The sequence below is a fragment of the Pinus tabuliformis genome, chromosome J (genome assembly GCF_031772625.1).
Source record: "Pinus tabuliformis cultivar Carrire ecotype Pingquan chromosome J, CPIR1, whole genome shotgun sequence".
Classification (NCBI taxonomy): Eukaryota; Viridiplantae; Streptophyta; class Pinopsida; order Pinales; family Pinaceae; genus Pinus; species Pinus tabuliformis.
In genome coordinates, this window is record NC_142295.1 from 416113279 (window position 1) to 416130771 (window position 17493).

Below are 17493 nucleotides of genomic sequence, written 5' to 3' on the forward strand. Positions count from 1 at the left end.
ATTTCCATTTGCATGCATGCATTAATCACAGTTAAATTTACATATATAGAGGTTTAAATAAATTGTGATAGTGTAGAAATGCATAATTTTAATGTATTATTATCATATATGTTGTGGCGAATTGTCCAATGGAATATCCACAGTAGTTTACGGATCATACCCTTCCTCTCTCTACCTTCTCCCTCCTCTTCCCCCTCTCTAAGCATTCCTTCTTCTTCCTCTCTATTAATTCCCTTCTCTCACACACACACATTATCTCTCTCTCTCTCATGTGCACTCACTTTCTCCTCCTCTCTCTCTTCCTCTCTATCCCTCTCTCTCCCTTCCCAAATATCTCCCACTCTTTCCCTCTTTCCCTCTCTCTACTCTCTCCTTCTCACTCTCTACCTCTCACTCATTCACACACTCTCTGCCCATCTACCCCTCTCTCATAACCTCTCTCTGTCCACCCTCCTTCCTCTCCCTTTATTTCTCTATCCCTCTCCTCCTCCCTCCCTTAGTCCCTCCATAACAACCTCAACCTTGTCCCTCTGTCCCTCCCTCCCTTAGTCTTAGATATTATAGATAAAAGAGCACACACGTGCTCTTGAAAGTGCACATGTTCTTAAAAAATCCAAGCTGGAAAGGATGAGTGGTGCTTTAGGGAGCAACAAGGTTGTATTATTAGGTACACATGCACATTTTTAAGAATGCACACTTGTCCCTGCATGAGCATGTTTGTGACAGACCCGTTACCACTTTTGAGGCCATCATTATCTTGAGAGTTCTTGTAGTACAATTCTTGCAAATTATAAACAAACTCAACATTATAACTTATTTAGTACAAAGTTTCCTTTTTTGCTATGAGTTTTATTAATCATCCCTTATTGTTGTGCGGGTGGGTGGAGTGTGTGGGGTAGTTTTTAAATGTTTTCTCTAGTATTTTGCCCATTGTCACGAGGGTGGGTGTGAGAGTGGAGTGAATAGTAGAGAAAACATTATTTTTTTTCATGTGTTCCCTATTATTTCCTCTAACTCTCACCCACTCTCATATGGAGGGCAATAATAAAGAAAACATAAAAAAATGTATTTTCATGTTTTCTCTATTATTTTCCCATCCCCTCAACGACACCGTCACCCACCCTCATATGAGCGCAAATAATAGGGAAGACATAAAATGACATTTTTCGTGTTTTTCCTATTATTTTCCCAAGCCCACCCAACAAGAAAATATAGCAACAAAAATTAAAAGAAACAAATTGAATATTATAACTTATTTTGTAAATTTGATTTATTTATTATAAATTTCATTATTTTCCCAACCTCACCCAACAAGAAAAATATAGCAACAAAAAATAAAAGAAACAAATTGAATATTATAACTTATTTTGTAAATTTTATTTATTTATTATAAATTTCATTAATCATGATCATGATCTTTCATGATAACAAGAAAAACATAAGAATAAAAGGTAAAGGAAAATCCATAATAAATAGTAATCATATGTAATAATGTGAATAAAATATCACCAGAATTATAGAACAATAAGAATTCATATCTATTTTCATTTTTTAAAAATAAAATTTCATTTGTAGAGTTGAGGCCATATCAAGTTTACGAGAGATTTTTTGGCGAAAATCACATGAGAAACCATTTGTCGACGCGTTTCGAACCAACCAGTGTGGTTCATCGTCAGGACAAGTTGAAGAAACAGATCCAACTTAGCATGTTAAATAGTCTGAGCAGATCCTCCAATGGTTAACAACTTGACCAATGGCTAATTTTGACTTTAGGACCATGGTCATAAAATTTTAAAGGAAATTAGTTATATTAGGTGACCAATCTTGTAAAATAAAAAGTAAAAAAACAATTTTAATTGGTGTTAATAGTTAGTTAAAAGGTATTATTGAATAATTAAAAATTATAAGTTATTTACTATTCAAATGGAAAGTAGTTATATGAAGGATCTTTCTTATAATACATGTCTAAATTAAATGTATATATAAATATAAATATATATTAATGGGTTGTTAAGATAAAAGTTAGTGAGAATTAATAAATATATTAGAACGAGAAAATAAAATTAAGTTAAAAATAAAAAATAAAAAAATAAATAATAGATAGATAACGAGAAAATAATATTAAAAATAAAAATAAAAATAAAAATAAAATAAATAATAAAATAAAAAATAAATAAATAATGAGAAAATAATATTAAGTTTAAAAAATAAAAATAAAATAAATAAATGACGAGAAAATAATATCAAAAAAATAATAAATAAATGACGCGAAAATAATATTAAGTTAACTAAAAAACCAAAAAAAAAAAGAGCCAAAAAACGAGGAGGGGGGCAGAAAAAACGACTAAGAAGAGAGTGTTGGGATCCAGCACCTACTGATTTTCCAGCCATCCTCTCTACTGAGATTTCTCGGCCTCTTTTCAATCTCAAGAGCTTCCCTAAATTTCCGATGATGGAAGTGTGAAACCTTAGCAATAACACTAGCCTCCTCAATACAAACATGATGATTGGTTTTTTCTACATGTTCAGCTAAAGCGGAAGACTTTGCTCTTCTATGCTTAAGGTCAGCTGCGTGCTCACTAATCCTTTGATTAATGGAGCGACCAATCTCACCAATATAGGGTGTAAGGTCCTCGAGTTCTACCCGAGTGCGGGCGCGGTTGGGTGCGGTGAACGACGGGTGCACGGGCGGTCGACGGGCGCGCAGGCGGGCGCCCGGGGGCGCACGAGGTGAGCGCGGGCTGCACGACGGGCAGGCGAAGGCTGCACGATGGGCGGGCAAGGCGACACGGGAATGCGACAAAGATGCGACGATAAAGTGCGACGTGTGAAAATCAACTAAGGCATAAATGTATGCGAGGAGGTTTATACCCTTGTGCGTGGAGCTACCCTAAGGGCAGGCCGACTTATGAAAGGGCGCACATAAGGGGTATGTTAGACTAGTTTTGGGGGTCGGCTGGAGATCCACCACCCACTCTACCTACGTGCAGGAATGTGTATATATACAAATGCGTTGAAGATCATTTGGCATTCAACCAAGAGCAACTCGCAGAGCTCAAGGAGGACAAGAAAAGTGCACAGATTTAGAAGGAGTGCGCATAGCTCATGCGCAAGTATTGAGGGCGCAGTTTAGGTGTGACTTGGAGCCGGTTGTGGGTTTGACAAGGTTGTCTTGTGAGCAGATTTGTGTTGGACTTGACAAGGATGTCTTGGTGACCCGGGTGGGCACTCATCCTTTGTGCAAGGTGTGCACATGTGATTGTAAAACGCTGACTTTGCCTATGTTGTAAAATATTCTAAGTATTGGCTTGGAGCTTGCCAAGCATTACTTGTATGATTGTATTATGAAGAAAGATTGCTTATAATGTATATTGTCGGGCAGACTTGTTCGGGAGTTGCCCCTCCCCTTTATATTGTGCAATTGTTATTGTCTTTTATAATTGCTATGGGTAATGAATGAGTATGGGCTTCATTGGTATAAAGGATAAATGCATGTTTACTTGGTTGCGAAACACAAACTAAGTAAGGACAAGTGAATTAGGCGTAGTCCATGAATGTTAGTATTGGTGAAAGAAAGCGTTCGGTGGTGCCGCACCTCGCTATAAGTGGTTGGAAGACTACCGCAGGTGTAGGGGCGTGACATATGGTATCAAAGCTCGGTTTGAGCTGGTGTTGGAGCAAGGTTTGCTCATGAAAGGTTTGAAGCCATTGAGCAGGGTTGCTCGTGATAGTGGAAAGGGTGCTTGCAGGTGAAGGAAACCGTTTCACACAAGTGGAACAAGGGTTGGTTCTAATTGCAGGTGACTTGGTTAAGTTGTTGGATGGTCGAAACTAGATTGCAAAGGAGAAAGACGCTGTTAGAGATGGCAGCTGAATCTCAAACTGGGTCTAGTCATGTTGTGAAGGATACTACTATTGGGTTCATTGAAAAGGTGTTGGAAAAGATGGAGGATATGGAGACTTCTTGGGATAAGAAGATGGACTTGTTCGCTAAAGAACAAGAGGCCAATTCGAAGATGAAGGAAGAGCTCGATGAACTCCGAACACAACATGATGAAATCCGGACACAATATGAGTACACTGATCTTATGTGTACACAACTTGAAGTAAGGGTCAAGGAGGTTGAAGAAGCAAGGGATCAGGATCTTGCAGAGATCGTGAACTTGAAGAAAACTCTTGACGAAGCCAAGGATGAGATCGCGGTGTTGAAGAAGGCTGTAAGGCATAACTCAGGTGGAGGAGTGCCTCATGTGAAGGTCAAGGAACCAGAATCTTATGATGGCACAAGGAATGCAAAGACTCTTGGCAACTTTCTATGGGGCATGGAGCAATACTTGGAACAGTTGGGTTTATCTGATGATGAAACAAAGGTCAAGGTAGCTGCTCAATTCTTAACAAAGGATGCTAAGATGTGGTGGCGAAGGAGGTTGGATCAGATTTCCAATGGTAGTTCTGATGACATTACTTCGTGGGATGACATGAAGAAGGCTTTGCAGACCCATTTCAGTCCTCAGGATGAGACATGGGAAGCAAGGACGAAGATTAAGTACTTAAAGCAGACCAGGAGCCTACAAGCATATCAGCGAGAGTTTGCAAGTGCAGCTCTGGAACTTCCTGACATGGCGGAGAGGGACAAGGTGTTCAACTTCATTATTGGGTTGAAGCCTTAGGCACGCAATGAAGTGAAGAGGCAGAAGATTAGGACACTTGAGGAAGCTTTTGCTGTTGTTGACAGGTTGGTAGAACATTATGATGAGACTTCTGATGATAGGAAGAAGAAGTCCGATAAACCAAAAGACAAGAAGAAGGATGATGCTTCGAAATCGGATGATAGTTCGAAGACGAAGAAAGCCTTGAAGTGTTGGATATGTGCTGGACCACACACGGTGAAGAATTGTCCTTCTAAACCAAAGGTGGCTGCTATTGCACAATCTGATATGAGGAATGAAAATGCTTCTGTAAGGATGATGCAGATACTTGGTGCTTCTGCTACTACGGAGGTGGTCTCTAGGAGAGATCCTAAGAGGAACAGATTAGAGTATGTTCGAATGAAGGTTGGAGGTGCTGATGTACTCACTATGGTGGATAGTGGGGCTTTTCACAACTTCATGGGTGAAGATACTGCGAGAAGAATTGGGCTGAAATTTGTACCAGCAAAGGCACAAATGAAGACAGTGAATTCTCCTCCTATTGAGATTATTGGTATAGCTGAGAGGGTGGACACTACACTTGGTGAATGGACAGGGAAGGTGGACTTCACTATAGTACAGATTGATGACTATGACGTTGTATTAGGGATGGAATTCATGAAACAATTTGATGCTATGATTGTTCCACATTTGAAGAAGCTCTACATTTATTATGGAAGGGAAGATGTACCCATTGGTGTTCCAACAATTGGTGTGACCAGGCCTGATTGTAAATTAGGAGTGATGCAAATGGAAGATGAGAAAAGAATGGGAGACATGAGTAAGCGATTGTCTATTGTTGAGGCAAAGCTTACCGAGCAGTCATTGGTCATTAGATAACTTTTAGATAGCATCTTGGATTTGTCAAGAAGGCTAGAGTTGGTGGTGGATGATGATGATGATGAGGAGGTATATGTGAGGCCGAATGTCCAGAAGGAAGACCGGGTTGCTTATCTACAAAGGATGGAGATTGATGATCCTGACAGATGGATTGAGTTGATTAGTGAGGGAGAGCCTTCAGGCTCTACTTCCTCTACATCTTCTTAGATGGGTGAAGAAGATGGGGCTCATTGTTAGCTGCTCATGGCAGTGAGTCCTTAGACATATGGAGCGGGTATGACTGATGGTGCAGGGATGGCTTGGCATCAAGCATCATGACATGTTGCAGATGGATGGAGTTTCCATGGACCTGAGCATGGATTATGGAGATAGATTCTTGATGAGTCAAGGATATGGCAGATGTTTGAGGAACAACTGATGATGGCATGAGGATGTCCACTCTCATGATTTGAGCGTGACAGTTGGATTAGCTACCCAACTAGTTCAGACATGGGGTCGCGAAGTGTGCAGAGATGTGTTAACATTTTGTTGGAGTATCATGACAGAGGTTCACATGGTGACACATGATGAGTTCGACACGAGATGTGCAGTGGAGATTGTGGTAGAAGAGTCGATGATCATGGATCGAGATGATGTCTGATGGAGGACATACCATAGAGGTGTATTCCTTGGTATGGATTATTTTGGTGGCAGTTGGTCACTAAGGTGAGACATGATGAAGATGGAGTTCTACATATGTTGCAGGGATGTTTGCCTTATGTGGAGGAGTTGACATCATGGATAGTGATGATCTTGGTGGATGGCTACCGGGATGGTATGTTGTCAAGGACGACAACGATTTCAGGTGGAGGAGGATGTAAGGTCTTCGAGTTCTACCCGAGCGCGGGCGCGGTTGGGCGCGGTGAACGACGGGTGCACAGGCAGTCAACGGGCGCGCGGCGCGCGCGGCGCACGGGCGGGCGCGAGCGCATGAGGTGGGTGCGGGCTGCACGACGGGCGGGCGAAGGCTGCACGACGGGTGGGCAAGGCGACACGGGAACGCGACAAAGATGCGACGATAAAGTGCGACGTGTGAAAATCAACGAAGGCATAAATGTATGCGATGGAGGTTTATACCCTTGTGCGTGGAGCTACCCTAAGGGCAGGTCGACTTATGAAAGGGCACACATAAGGGGTATGTTAGACTAGTTTTGGGGGTCGGCTGAAAAGCCACCACCCACTCTACCTACGTGAAGGAATGTGTATATATACAAATGCGTTGAAGATCATTTGGCATTCAACCAAGAGCAACTCGCAGAGCTCAAGGAGGACAAGAAAAGTGCGGAGATTTAGAAGGAGTGCGCATAGCTCATGCGCAAGTCTTGAGGGCACAGTTTAGGTGTGACTTGGAGCCGGTTGTGGGTTGGACAAGGTTGTCTTGTGAGCAGATTTGTGTTGGACTTGACAAGGATGTCTTGGTGACCCGGGTGGGCACTCATCCTTTGTGCAAGGTGTGCACATGTGATTGTAAAAGGCTGACTTTGCCTATGTTGTAAAATATTCTAAGTATTGGCTTGGAACTTGCCAAGCATTACTTGTATGATTGTATTATGAAGAAAGATTGCTTATATATATTTTCGGACGCACTTGTTCGGGAGTTGCCCTTCCCCTTTATACTGTGCAATTGTTATTGTCTTTTATAATTGTTATGGGTAATGAATGAGCATGGGCTTCATTGGTATAAAGGATAAATGCATGTTTACTTGGTTGCAAAACACAAACTAAGTAAGGACAAGTGAATTAGGCGTAGTCCATGAATGTTAGTATTGGTGAAAGAAGCGTTCGGTGGTGCCGCACCTCGCTATAAGCGGTTGGAAGACTACCGCAGGTGTAGGGGCGTGACATAGGGGGTCCCATAGGAACAGGGGATAATATATACCCCTTTCATATCTTTGGGGTCGATAGGATCCTTCACTGATCTGAGGGACAAACGAATGGTGTTAAAGGGCCTAAAGGTCACAGGGACACTATGCATCTTGAGAATCCTTGCAATCTTATCAGTGGTCCTGTGAACAAACGGAAGATGGACACCTGGAATCCGTTCTTTCGGTTCCCTTTTAGTTAGAGAATTCTTGGCAGCTTTAAGGAAAGCCTTCTAACCCAAGTATCTACTATAACCATTCTCAACAAAGACATCAAGTAGATGGAATTTTTCTTTCTCAAAACTCTTCTTATCCGAGATCCTTAGGGCTCGAGTAGCAAGGGTATTGAGAACACCCATCTTTTGACCATGGTCCTAAAGTCAAAATTAGCCATTGGTCAAGTTAACCGTTGGAGGCTCTGCTCAGACTATTTAACATGCTAAGTTGGATCTGTTTCTTCAACTTGTCTTGACGTTGAACCACACTGGTTGGTTTGAAACGCGTCGACAAATGGTTTCTCACGTTATTTTCGCCGAAAAATCTCTGGTAAACTTAAAATTTCATTATAAAAGAAAATTATAAAAACTTGATAGCAATTCCCATTAGAAATAATTCTAGCATATCAAATAATCAAATATATATTAAGATAAAAAAACTAAAACTTTTAATGGAAAATGATCAAATATATATTAAAAAAAAAAAAAAAAAAAAAACTAAAACTTTTATTATATTTCTACAATAAAAATTCAATTTTAGAAAATACTTGTTAGCCATTCTCATTGAAAAATAATCAAACATATATTAAGATAAAAAACTTGATAATGATAAAAGTGATTTATAATTGCCTCCTCTAATTTCCTTTCACAATTTTATGAGTTTAAAACAACCATATATTATGAAATTCCATCTATTATTAAATAAATAATACAATATATTTATATTTTTTTTTTACTTATAAACTTATTTGCAAACATCAAATTACCATAAAACTAGTAGCCAATGCATTTATAACAAACACCATGTATTTATATATGAACATTAATAACAAGCTTTGGATGGATGAAGCTCTGTGGAAGATAAATGGTAAAAAAAATCAAATGCATATATAAATAATAGTAAAGATTGTTTTTGAAAGTTAAATTATGGAAATATAGATAAATATTTTATTTTTTAATTAAAAAATAAAAATAAAAAAATAAAATTGAAATACCCACTATTATTTAATGATTAAACAAGGCAATGAAGATTTAAATTAACAATGATTTCATAGAGCAGGGAAGAGTCAAAATACAGAGATTGATGTTTTTGGACAATAACCATGAAGCTTTTTCACCGATGAGACTAAAATTTTGCTTGTAATTGATGTGCAATTTTTTAAAATCTAAACTCAGCAGTCATCGTCATCTCTCATTCAATGTTTATCCATTCCTCGCATTGTTCGCTATTGATTTCCTATCTCACTTGTCTCACTTATTCCATGCATAAGATTTAATGATTAGACATGGCAATGAAGACTTAAATTAACAATGATATCATAGAGCAGCAAAGAGTCGAAATACATAGATTAATGTTTCTTTTTCACTTATGAGACTAAAATTTTGCTTCTATTTTGGTGTGCAACTTTTCAAAATTTCAAATCAGCATAGTCTCTCATTTAATGTTTATCCATCCCTAAGCATTGTTCGCCATTGATTTCCCTATCTCGCTTTTTCCATTCATTCATGTGGATTGCTCGGAAGGGATAAGTGGTGAGAAAGTGCGAGTTTCCACACGGAAAACGAACATCAAAATCATTTTAAAGTGAGATATTATAATCTTTTCATGCAGAATTGATGTCTCATAGCTGCATATACATGTCTAAGTATTGGAACATATAGATGATTCCAAACATGACCAAATCTTTGGAGGGAGAACATGGTTTTCGGATATAGTAATGTACTGGAAGTCTCATATCATGTAACACAAACTCACGTAATAGACAATACCCTAACAGTACCAAAATGGAAGCTTAAACTAATAACAGAATGAAATGCCATGAGCTTTAAAGCTATGAAAGACAATTCCCAGCAAACAGTCTGACGTTTCATAATCTTAATGCTCAAGTCAGCTCTCATCGGCCTTCTTTTCTATCACTATCAATCTTTGATGGAGATACATTTCTCCATCTGCTGAAGACGAGGCCAAGCTGTCATGGCTTAAATTGATGAACTCTCTACGCTGTTGTACAATGGTGGTGTTGCTACGACAGGTGTACCGCCACTTCCGACAATGGCAGCGTTATATTGCAAATCTTTAATGTAACCAGGGCGAGAAGCAGGAGGATTGATCTCTACATGACCAGTCAGCATTGCTACCACTCGAGACATCGATGGACGCATTGTAGGCACAGCTTGGGTGCAAAGAAGGGCTACTTTAATCACTCTGAGGACTTCTTCATTTGAGCATGTTGATTCTATCTCAGGATCCATCAATTCCAGCGGCCTTTCTTTCTCAAAGAGATGCCAGGTCTGCAATGCCATGCGATATTGAGAAGTAGGCAGTTAATTAGTAATAGCTAAACATTAAATTACATGGATTACATGTTAGAAGTTAACTGTACACACCCATTCGAGAAGATAGACCATGCTATCTGGCAAGCTTGTATCTGTGTTGCTCCGACCGCTCACAAGTTCCAAAGCAACTACCCCAAAGCTGAACACATCTGCCTTTTCCGTAAGATGGCCTCGCATAGCATACTCCGGAGACAGATAACCGCTTCAAACATAATAAATATGAAATGAGTGAGATTAGGTTATTTTCTCTAGATTATGTTACTGTAGTAGGACCATAGGTTATATTACTATAGTAGCAGCTCGTTTCTTCGAACAAAAAAATTATATTTTCTAACAGTTAAATGGGGAACATATATAATTTCTCACAGTAGGTAGGAAACCAAAATCTAAGTTTCTGGATCATCTTACATTGTTCCGGCAACTCTGGTGCTGATGTGAGTTTTATTCTCATCGTATAACCTAGCCAAGCCAAAATCTGATATCTTAGGGTTTAGAGAGTCATCCAACAGAATGTTACTTGCTTTGATATCTCTATGAATTATCCGAGTACTGGCCTCCTCGTGAAGGTAAGTGAGTCCGCGCGCGGTGCCAATACAGATATTGTATCGAGTAGGCCAATCCAATTGTGTGTAAGATTTCTCATTACCTGCAACGTACATGACCCCAGTGTATTTCTTGTGAATTAGTAAAAATAGAAAATTTCAATTCAGGTCTACTAGAAAACTTATATATATGCATAATTACTTAATAAAGCTTGATCGAGACTGTTGTTCTCCAAGTACTCATAGACCAAGAGCGGATCATCTGCTTCTAGACAACATCCATGCAACTTTACAAGGTTCCTATGTTGCAGTTCAGATATGACAGCAACTTCATTTATGAACTCGCGTTTCCCTTGTCTAGATTCAGAAGAGAGTTGCTTCACTGCCACCATTTCACCATCTGAAAAAGTGCCCTATTTGGTGCCACAATTTAGAATGGCGTTAGTCAGACTAATTTAAGAGAAAAGACAAAACAATTCACTGCCACCATTTCACCATCTGAAAAAGTGCCCTATTTGGTGCCACAATTTAGAATAGCGTTAGTCAGACTAATTTAAGAGAAAAGACAAAACAATACATAATGGCAGTAGTCAGACAAATTTAAGAGAAAAGACAAATCATACATGAAGAAAAGGTAACTGCTTATACGATTCAATTATAATGGACAAAGTTTGTTGCTCAATTATTTTATTAAACACAAATTTGATTCAACATTACATCCGCTAAATTGCTGCTGGTCTTTCTTCTTGCTTCTCATTACAATGTCCCAGCCTAAACACCAAACTTACTAAATATGGAATTATACAAATTTTAACTAGATTTAACTTTTTAGTGGATTGCTGCTGGTCTTTCATCTTGCTTCTGATTACAATGTCCCAGCCTAAACACCAAAATTACTAAATATGGAATTATACAAATTTTAACTAGATTTAACTTTTCTTACAAATTTTAACTAGACTTAACTTTTCTTAGTCACAATAGACTTAATTATTAATATTAAACTTTAGTTGTTTTTCTTTAATTAAGACAACTCTTCATAGCTTAATTATTAATATTAAACCCTAGTTGTTTTTCTTTACTTAACACAACTCTTCATACATTACCTGCATACAGGAATAATTACTATTTTTAACCTAAAAGAAAAAGGAAAAATAAATAAATAAATAACCCACCTTATAAACTGCACCATATCCTCCCTCACCTAACTTGTTCTCTTTAGCAAAATCTCCTGTTGCAGTTTTCATATCCGCATAGCTGAAAATTTTCAATTTTGAATGGACCTAACCACTGTTATGTTGGCTTTTGACGCGGAGAGATATTGACCTTTTGAGACACAGCATTAGGAGCAGGATTGACCGGTTGGGTTCACACAGCATTAGGAAGAGAATGATCCCTTGCTCTTCAATCAGATACAGGAACCAACTACACCTCTTGAACTACGGTTCCAGGTTCTATCTTTAGGAATCAAGCTTCCGAATAATGTCAAACAAAATGAAGTGATAATTTTCAATTTTGAATGGATATCGTTTATCGCTGACAAAGAAAATTAATCGTTAAACGGAAAAACTTGACAATCCTTATTGCAACTTTTAAACCATAAAATGTTACAGCTATGCCCGCACGAGTCCTCGAATCTTTTGTCAATACCTTTGTCTTCCTCAACATCTGCTGCTGGGGGCTTTTGAACTCTCCTCCTCCTCCTCCAAAGGAGAGAAAACAAAATTATGCATATCAAAGCCGCAACAAGCCCAGTTGTGATTCCAATCACCATTCCTGTCTTACTCTTCTTGGGATTGAATTCTACACACATTTTAAAATCAGAAGGGACAAAGCCAGCTGAAAGTAACAAAGCATTTACAGTTTCATAATTGAAAATTAATTTAAAAGTTAATATAAGAATCCTTTTAGTGCAACCATCTTTGGCCTAGTTCATTATACCATCCATGCTAGAAAACTGTTCTATCTAGATATTTTTCTTTTTCTTTTTTTCAAATAAAATGATACATGTTCAGCATGTATTCGTAGACGTAGAAACTGTTATCAGGACTAATATAAACACATAATGTGCTGATACAAAAAAGCAAATATATAAGTGCTGTTTTAGATCGAAAGAAATTAAATTCTTTTAATTTAACGAAACAGTATCTTTTATCATCACCTGGCGTAACACTTATAGCTGATACTAATGGTCCATAGGTTCCTTGGGCTGGAGTACAGCAAGTTCCTTTTCCAGCCCAGAATAAATGAATTTCGAGGAAGTTTGCTGTTACGCTGGTCTTGTTGAAATATTTAACAACGCCTATATTTGAACCCCCTGCCTCCTTTCGGATGTCAAAATCTGTTAATACTTTCTGCCCCTACAATATCAACATACATAATATTATCAACGTACATAATATTTATACCATTTAGTTATGCTATAAACAACGTAGGCACTAACAGGGGGAAAGAAAAGCATACATTTTCACGGTTAGAATGGTATTTTTAATCCAAATACATTAGATTAGATTATTGGCTGAGTGAAAAATACAGAGTTATATTTTTGAATTGAGGTTTTTGTGATTATTGTTTGAGGGAAAAATACAGAGTTATATTTATATTTTTTGAATTGAGGTTTTTGTGATTAAAATTTATTTTTTAATTTAATATATTTTAAATTTTTATTATCAAAATTTTAAATTAGTTAATATGGTTTATTAGTATAATGAAACTTAGTTCATTATCAAAGTAAAGATGATGAACCATACTGACTATTACTAAAAATCAATAATAAAAATTTGAATATAATGATTCATCACATTTAGTAGGAAACATTTTGAACTAACTAATATAATTTAGTATTTGATGAACCACACTAGATATTTGGAAAAAATCAATTATAAAAATTTAAATGTAATAAATCCTAAAAATAAACACAACTCTACATTTTCTTTTAAAAACCTTATGTCAATGGTGAACGTAAATTAAAACATTCTTTATGGGAGAGCAGCAATAACACTTACAAATCAAATCAATCATACAAATCAAATCAAATCATACCTGAACATAAACGTCAAAAACGCGTCTTCCAATACTCTTCCAACTATGAGAATTTTCAATCTGTATCTCTGCAAAATGTAGTTTTACTGTATATGGTCCATTCTCGAGCCCTAAACCATAGTATCGAAGTGAGCTGGGCGATAAGCGTGCTGTCTCATACAGTTCTGAGTTTAATGTCTTTGTAAATTCAGAGTGATTGGTTGCTGTATAAGTTGCATTACTGTTTTCCATAAAACGTCCAGCATAACTCACTCCCCACGTCTGTGTATTGCTGACATAAAATGACGTACTATCAAGTAATTCGGTGTCCGGCTCAAAAGCATCTCCGATAGCAAAAATCTTCTGTCCGCCTCCACAATTTATAGCAAAGCGAGAATCTGTAGAAGGAGGAGCCAAAATGTGAGTTTTGTGGGTCGTTTTTCCAACCAGACTAGGGTGATATGTCAAAAACCGAAGGTGAACAGATGCCGAAATATAGATCTGGAGGATAAAATGTAATTAGGTTACTTCTAACTGTTTATGTGCATCACACTTCAAGCTTCATATAAAACAAGATAGGAAAGGAAAAACTAAGGTAACCAAATAGTAATTGATATTTGGTGAAAGATAAATGAAATTCAAGTGTCATATAAGAAGATAGGAAAGGAAAAACTAAGGTAACCAAATAGGAATTGATATCTGGTGAAAGATAAATGTACTATATACTTGGAAGCACAATTTGCAACACAGAGTTAGAGACTTTGAAAAAAAAAATATTAACTAATGTTAATTTTACTTAAGGAAAGTATTTTAAATTATTTTATAAATGTGAATTGTTTTAAAATGAGTTAATGTTGTAAGTATGTTTGGATAGTAAGTGTTTGTTAGGTTTACATTTTATTTAATAATATTTAAATTTCATGAGGGTGATAGGTAATTTGTGCATATAAACTTCATTGCACAATTGTAATCATGTGTACAAGTAATATAGGTAATTTGTGCCTATAAACTTCACTGCACAATTTTAATCACATTAATCACATGTATAAATAATAAAAGAGGAAAAAAAGTTTAGGTAGAAACACTTTTAATATTACATAAATAAATTAATTTTTCATAAAATATAATTATTTTGAAATGAATTTTTCATTTTAAAAATATTTTATAATATAATTTTTAGAAAAGGTTTTAAAATTATAAAATTATATTAATATATATACATACATATGATTTTTATTTTGATTTTTTTTAATTTTAAAGTTTAACATATATTGTGAGAAATAATAAAATCATTCACTAATTAATTTTTTATTAGATTTCAAATATTACATTATTAATATCAAAACACAATTTTCCAAGTGCCCTTTTTATGTAACAGTTTTTTTTGTCTTGTCAAATCTCTATTTTAGTTTCATTCATTTCCAACTAATGTGGATGTGCTTTAGCCATTGGTGCCAATATAGATTCATTTTAGAGAACCCACATTTAGCAAGAAGGAAACATCTTTTTGAGTGCAAAATTTAAGGAAATGTTTACCCTTAATACTTGATAGATCTAGTATATCTAATTTCTCTTGATACCTAGATCTAAATTAAGATTGATCTATGTTAGCTCTTAATAAATTTTACATCTCTATATAGATATAAATTCATTAACATGTTTTTTTTATTTTTTTAAATGTGGTGTGAATAGCATTGATTCATTATGTGTGTATGTGTATCAATTTTAATCTTGAAAATAAAATATCATCACATAATCAATCATCAAGGCAATTCTTGAACAAAGGAATTAAAATGAAAATCCAAATTTGAAGAAGAAATTCTTTTCAAATAGTCATCAATTTATTACAAACAGTTGTGAGGACATAGATACTTTGTAATCACTAGCTTATAGTTGTTTTATTGTAAAGAGACAATTTTTAGGCTTAGAACTTATTCAAAAGAAGGTCTACCCTCCTAGTAGATTGTACCCAACTCAGATTAGAATTCAGCATCCACAAGGATTGCAACTTGGTTTGCAACAAAGCTCAATCTCCAACCAAAATATGTCTTATAATTTGGCTCTAAACCAGAACTACAACTCGACTTCTGACTAGGATTGCAACTTAGCCTCAAACCAGGACAAAAACTTGGCCTCAAGCTAGAATCGGTCTAACAAAACTTAGTCCAACAATCCCTGAGCTTGACCTCCTTCACACCAGATTTTGACCTCCTCAATAGACCCTGAACATGCCTCAACATCCCTCAAATAGAATAGGAACCCCTCCCAAGAGTTATACCAAAAACCCTTCCAATTTGGCTTCACTACCAACTCGGATTTACTTTACTTGGTTCATGAGGTATGAACCTCAAACCTATTCCTTTGTTGACCTAAAAACATAATCGAATTGCTTGAGAAAATGAGTGCCTAGGCTCCTCCACTTAACACTTATTTATAGTGTTCTTGGGGTTCAGCGTAGGGTTGGCTTGAGCAAAGAAAGGATATTAACTATATATAAATGAATATCTTCAAAAGTTAATTTCTCTCAATTGTGTTGAGTTAGGATGTGTGTCACATATCATCGGAAAGGTCTCGAAATATGCTATTTGACTATGAAATTTCCTCTTTCATTAGGATATCCTTTAACATCAATCACAACCATTTTCAACAATATCCCCTTTTTAATTGATAGTAATACTTTAATATCTACTTTTTTCAATAGTTTCTCCCCCCTATCTGCATTCTCTTTCCCTTTGAAATCAATAGCAAAGGGTGCTCCCTCTAATTTTGTGCTTCCTTTACTAAGATAAAGGAGAGATGTCTCCTAACTTTTGCCTAAGATATTCAAATGTTTCTCTGGGAAGAGGCTTGGTAAATAGGTCAACAATTTGTTCTTTGGTGCCAATATATTCCATCTTGAAATTTTTCTCAATGACCTGTTCTCTTAGGAAATGGTACTTGATTGAAATATGCTTTGTTTTTTAGTGCATGACATGAGTTTTTGATATATTGATTGCACTAGTGTTGCCACAGAAAATGACAATTGATTGATCATATTCCATTTTGATGACATGCAAATTTTGTTTCATCCCGAGAACTTCGGTACAAAAGTCTATTGTTGCTATGTATTCAGTTTCAATTATAGAAAGAGAAATTGATTAGTACTTTATGCTTGACCAAGATACAAGGTAATCTCCTAGAAAAATGCACTCCCACTCGTTCTTTTTCTATCATCAATTCTACCTACCCATTTAGTGTGAAATTTCAACTATTGCAACAACGGAAATTAATTTTTCTAACTGCAAAATTAATTATGTAGTGTATTGCTATGGCAACAACGAATTAATCACACTACAATGTTCACAAATAAAATACCGCAAAAAATAAGTGTTGGAAACTGAGAAATGCTAGCACACACACACATAAAAATGATATCGTTATTTTTGGACAGAAGTCCCTGGAAAAGCTCAATGTGAGAACACCGGTTGCAACAACTAAGGGCTTATATTATTAATTGCAGCAGAAAATCTAAGTACAATAATTTGGATGCCAAATTGGGAATCCAATCTAAGAGAATCACGGGAAAAATTATTGAGGATTTTTCCTCACCCCACAACTGATTCCAGCTCCAGAAATTGGCCCCTTGGCAATTCACACTTCCTTCTTTGTCAACCTCTGCGTAGTGCGGGACTTTCTACTACTTCCTTTCGAAACTCCTAAAATTTGTAGCTCTACTTCTCTCTGGCCCTGGAACTTATTCATTGGCCCTTCTAATTAAAACCCTGACTTTTAGCTACTAAATCGACTACCCCTCCATTGAGGTTGAACTGCACTGTTTCTACTACCTACACAAACCCATTGGGCATACTCACACTTCCTCAATTTGACTCTTTGGACTTGGAAAATCTTCCTTCGGATACTACTGACCTTTCATGCCACCTACTACTCACCCACTGGCTCAACCTCCATTGCT

At 36.6% G+C, this 17493-nt stretch overlaps 1 protein-coding gene across 1 annotated transcript in view; it reads right to left on the minus strand.

Moving 5' to 3' along the window:
- Positions 1-9091: 9091 nt before the first annotated feature.
- Positions 9092-17493, minus strand: part of LOC149227600 (putative LRR receptor-like serine/threonine-protein kinase At1g56130) — a 53678-nt gene continuing 45276 nt past the window's right edge. The window contains exons 3-11 of the mRNA XM_089380549.1: positions 13563-14042; positions 12682-12880; positions 12171-12323; positions 12025-12056; positions 11696-11782; positions 10726-10936; positions 10390-10627; positions 10033-10183; positions 9092-9936 (exon numbers count right to left, since the gene is read on the minus strand). Of these exons, the coding sequence (XP_089236675.1) occupies positions 9625-9936; positions 10033-10183; positions 10390-10627; positions 10726-10936; positions 11696-11782; positions 12025-12056; positions 12171-12323; positions 12682-12880; positions 13563-14042 (1863 nt within the window). The 3' untranslated portion in view covers positions 9092-9624. The remainder of the gene's footprint in view (positions 9937-10032; positions 10184-10389; positions 10628-10725; positions 10937-11695; positions 11783-12024; positions 12057-12170; positions 12324-12681; positions 12881-13562; positions 14043-17493) is intronic.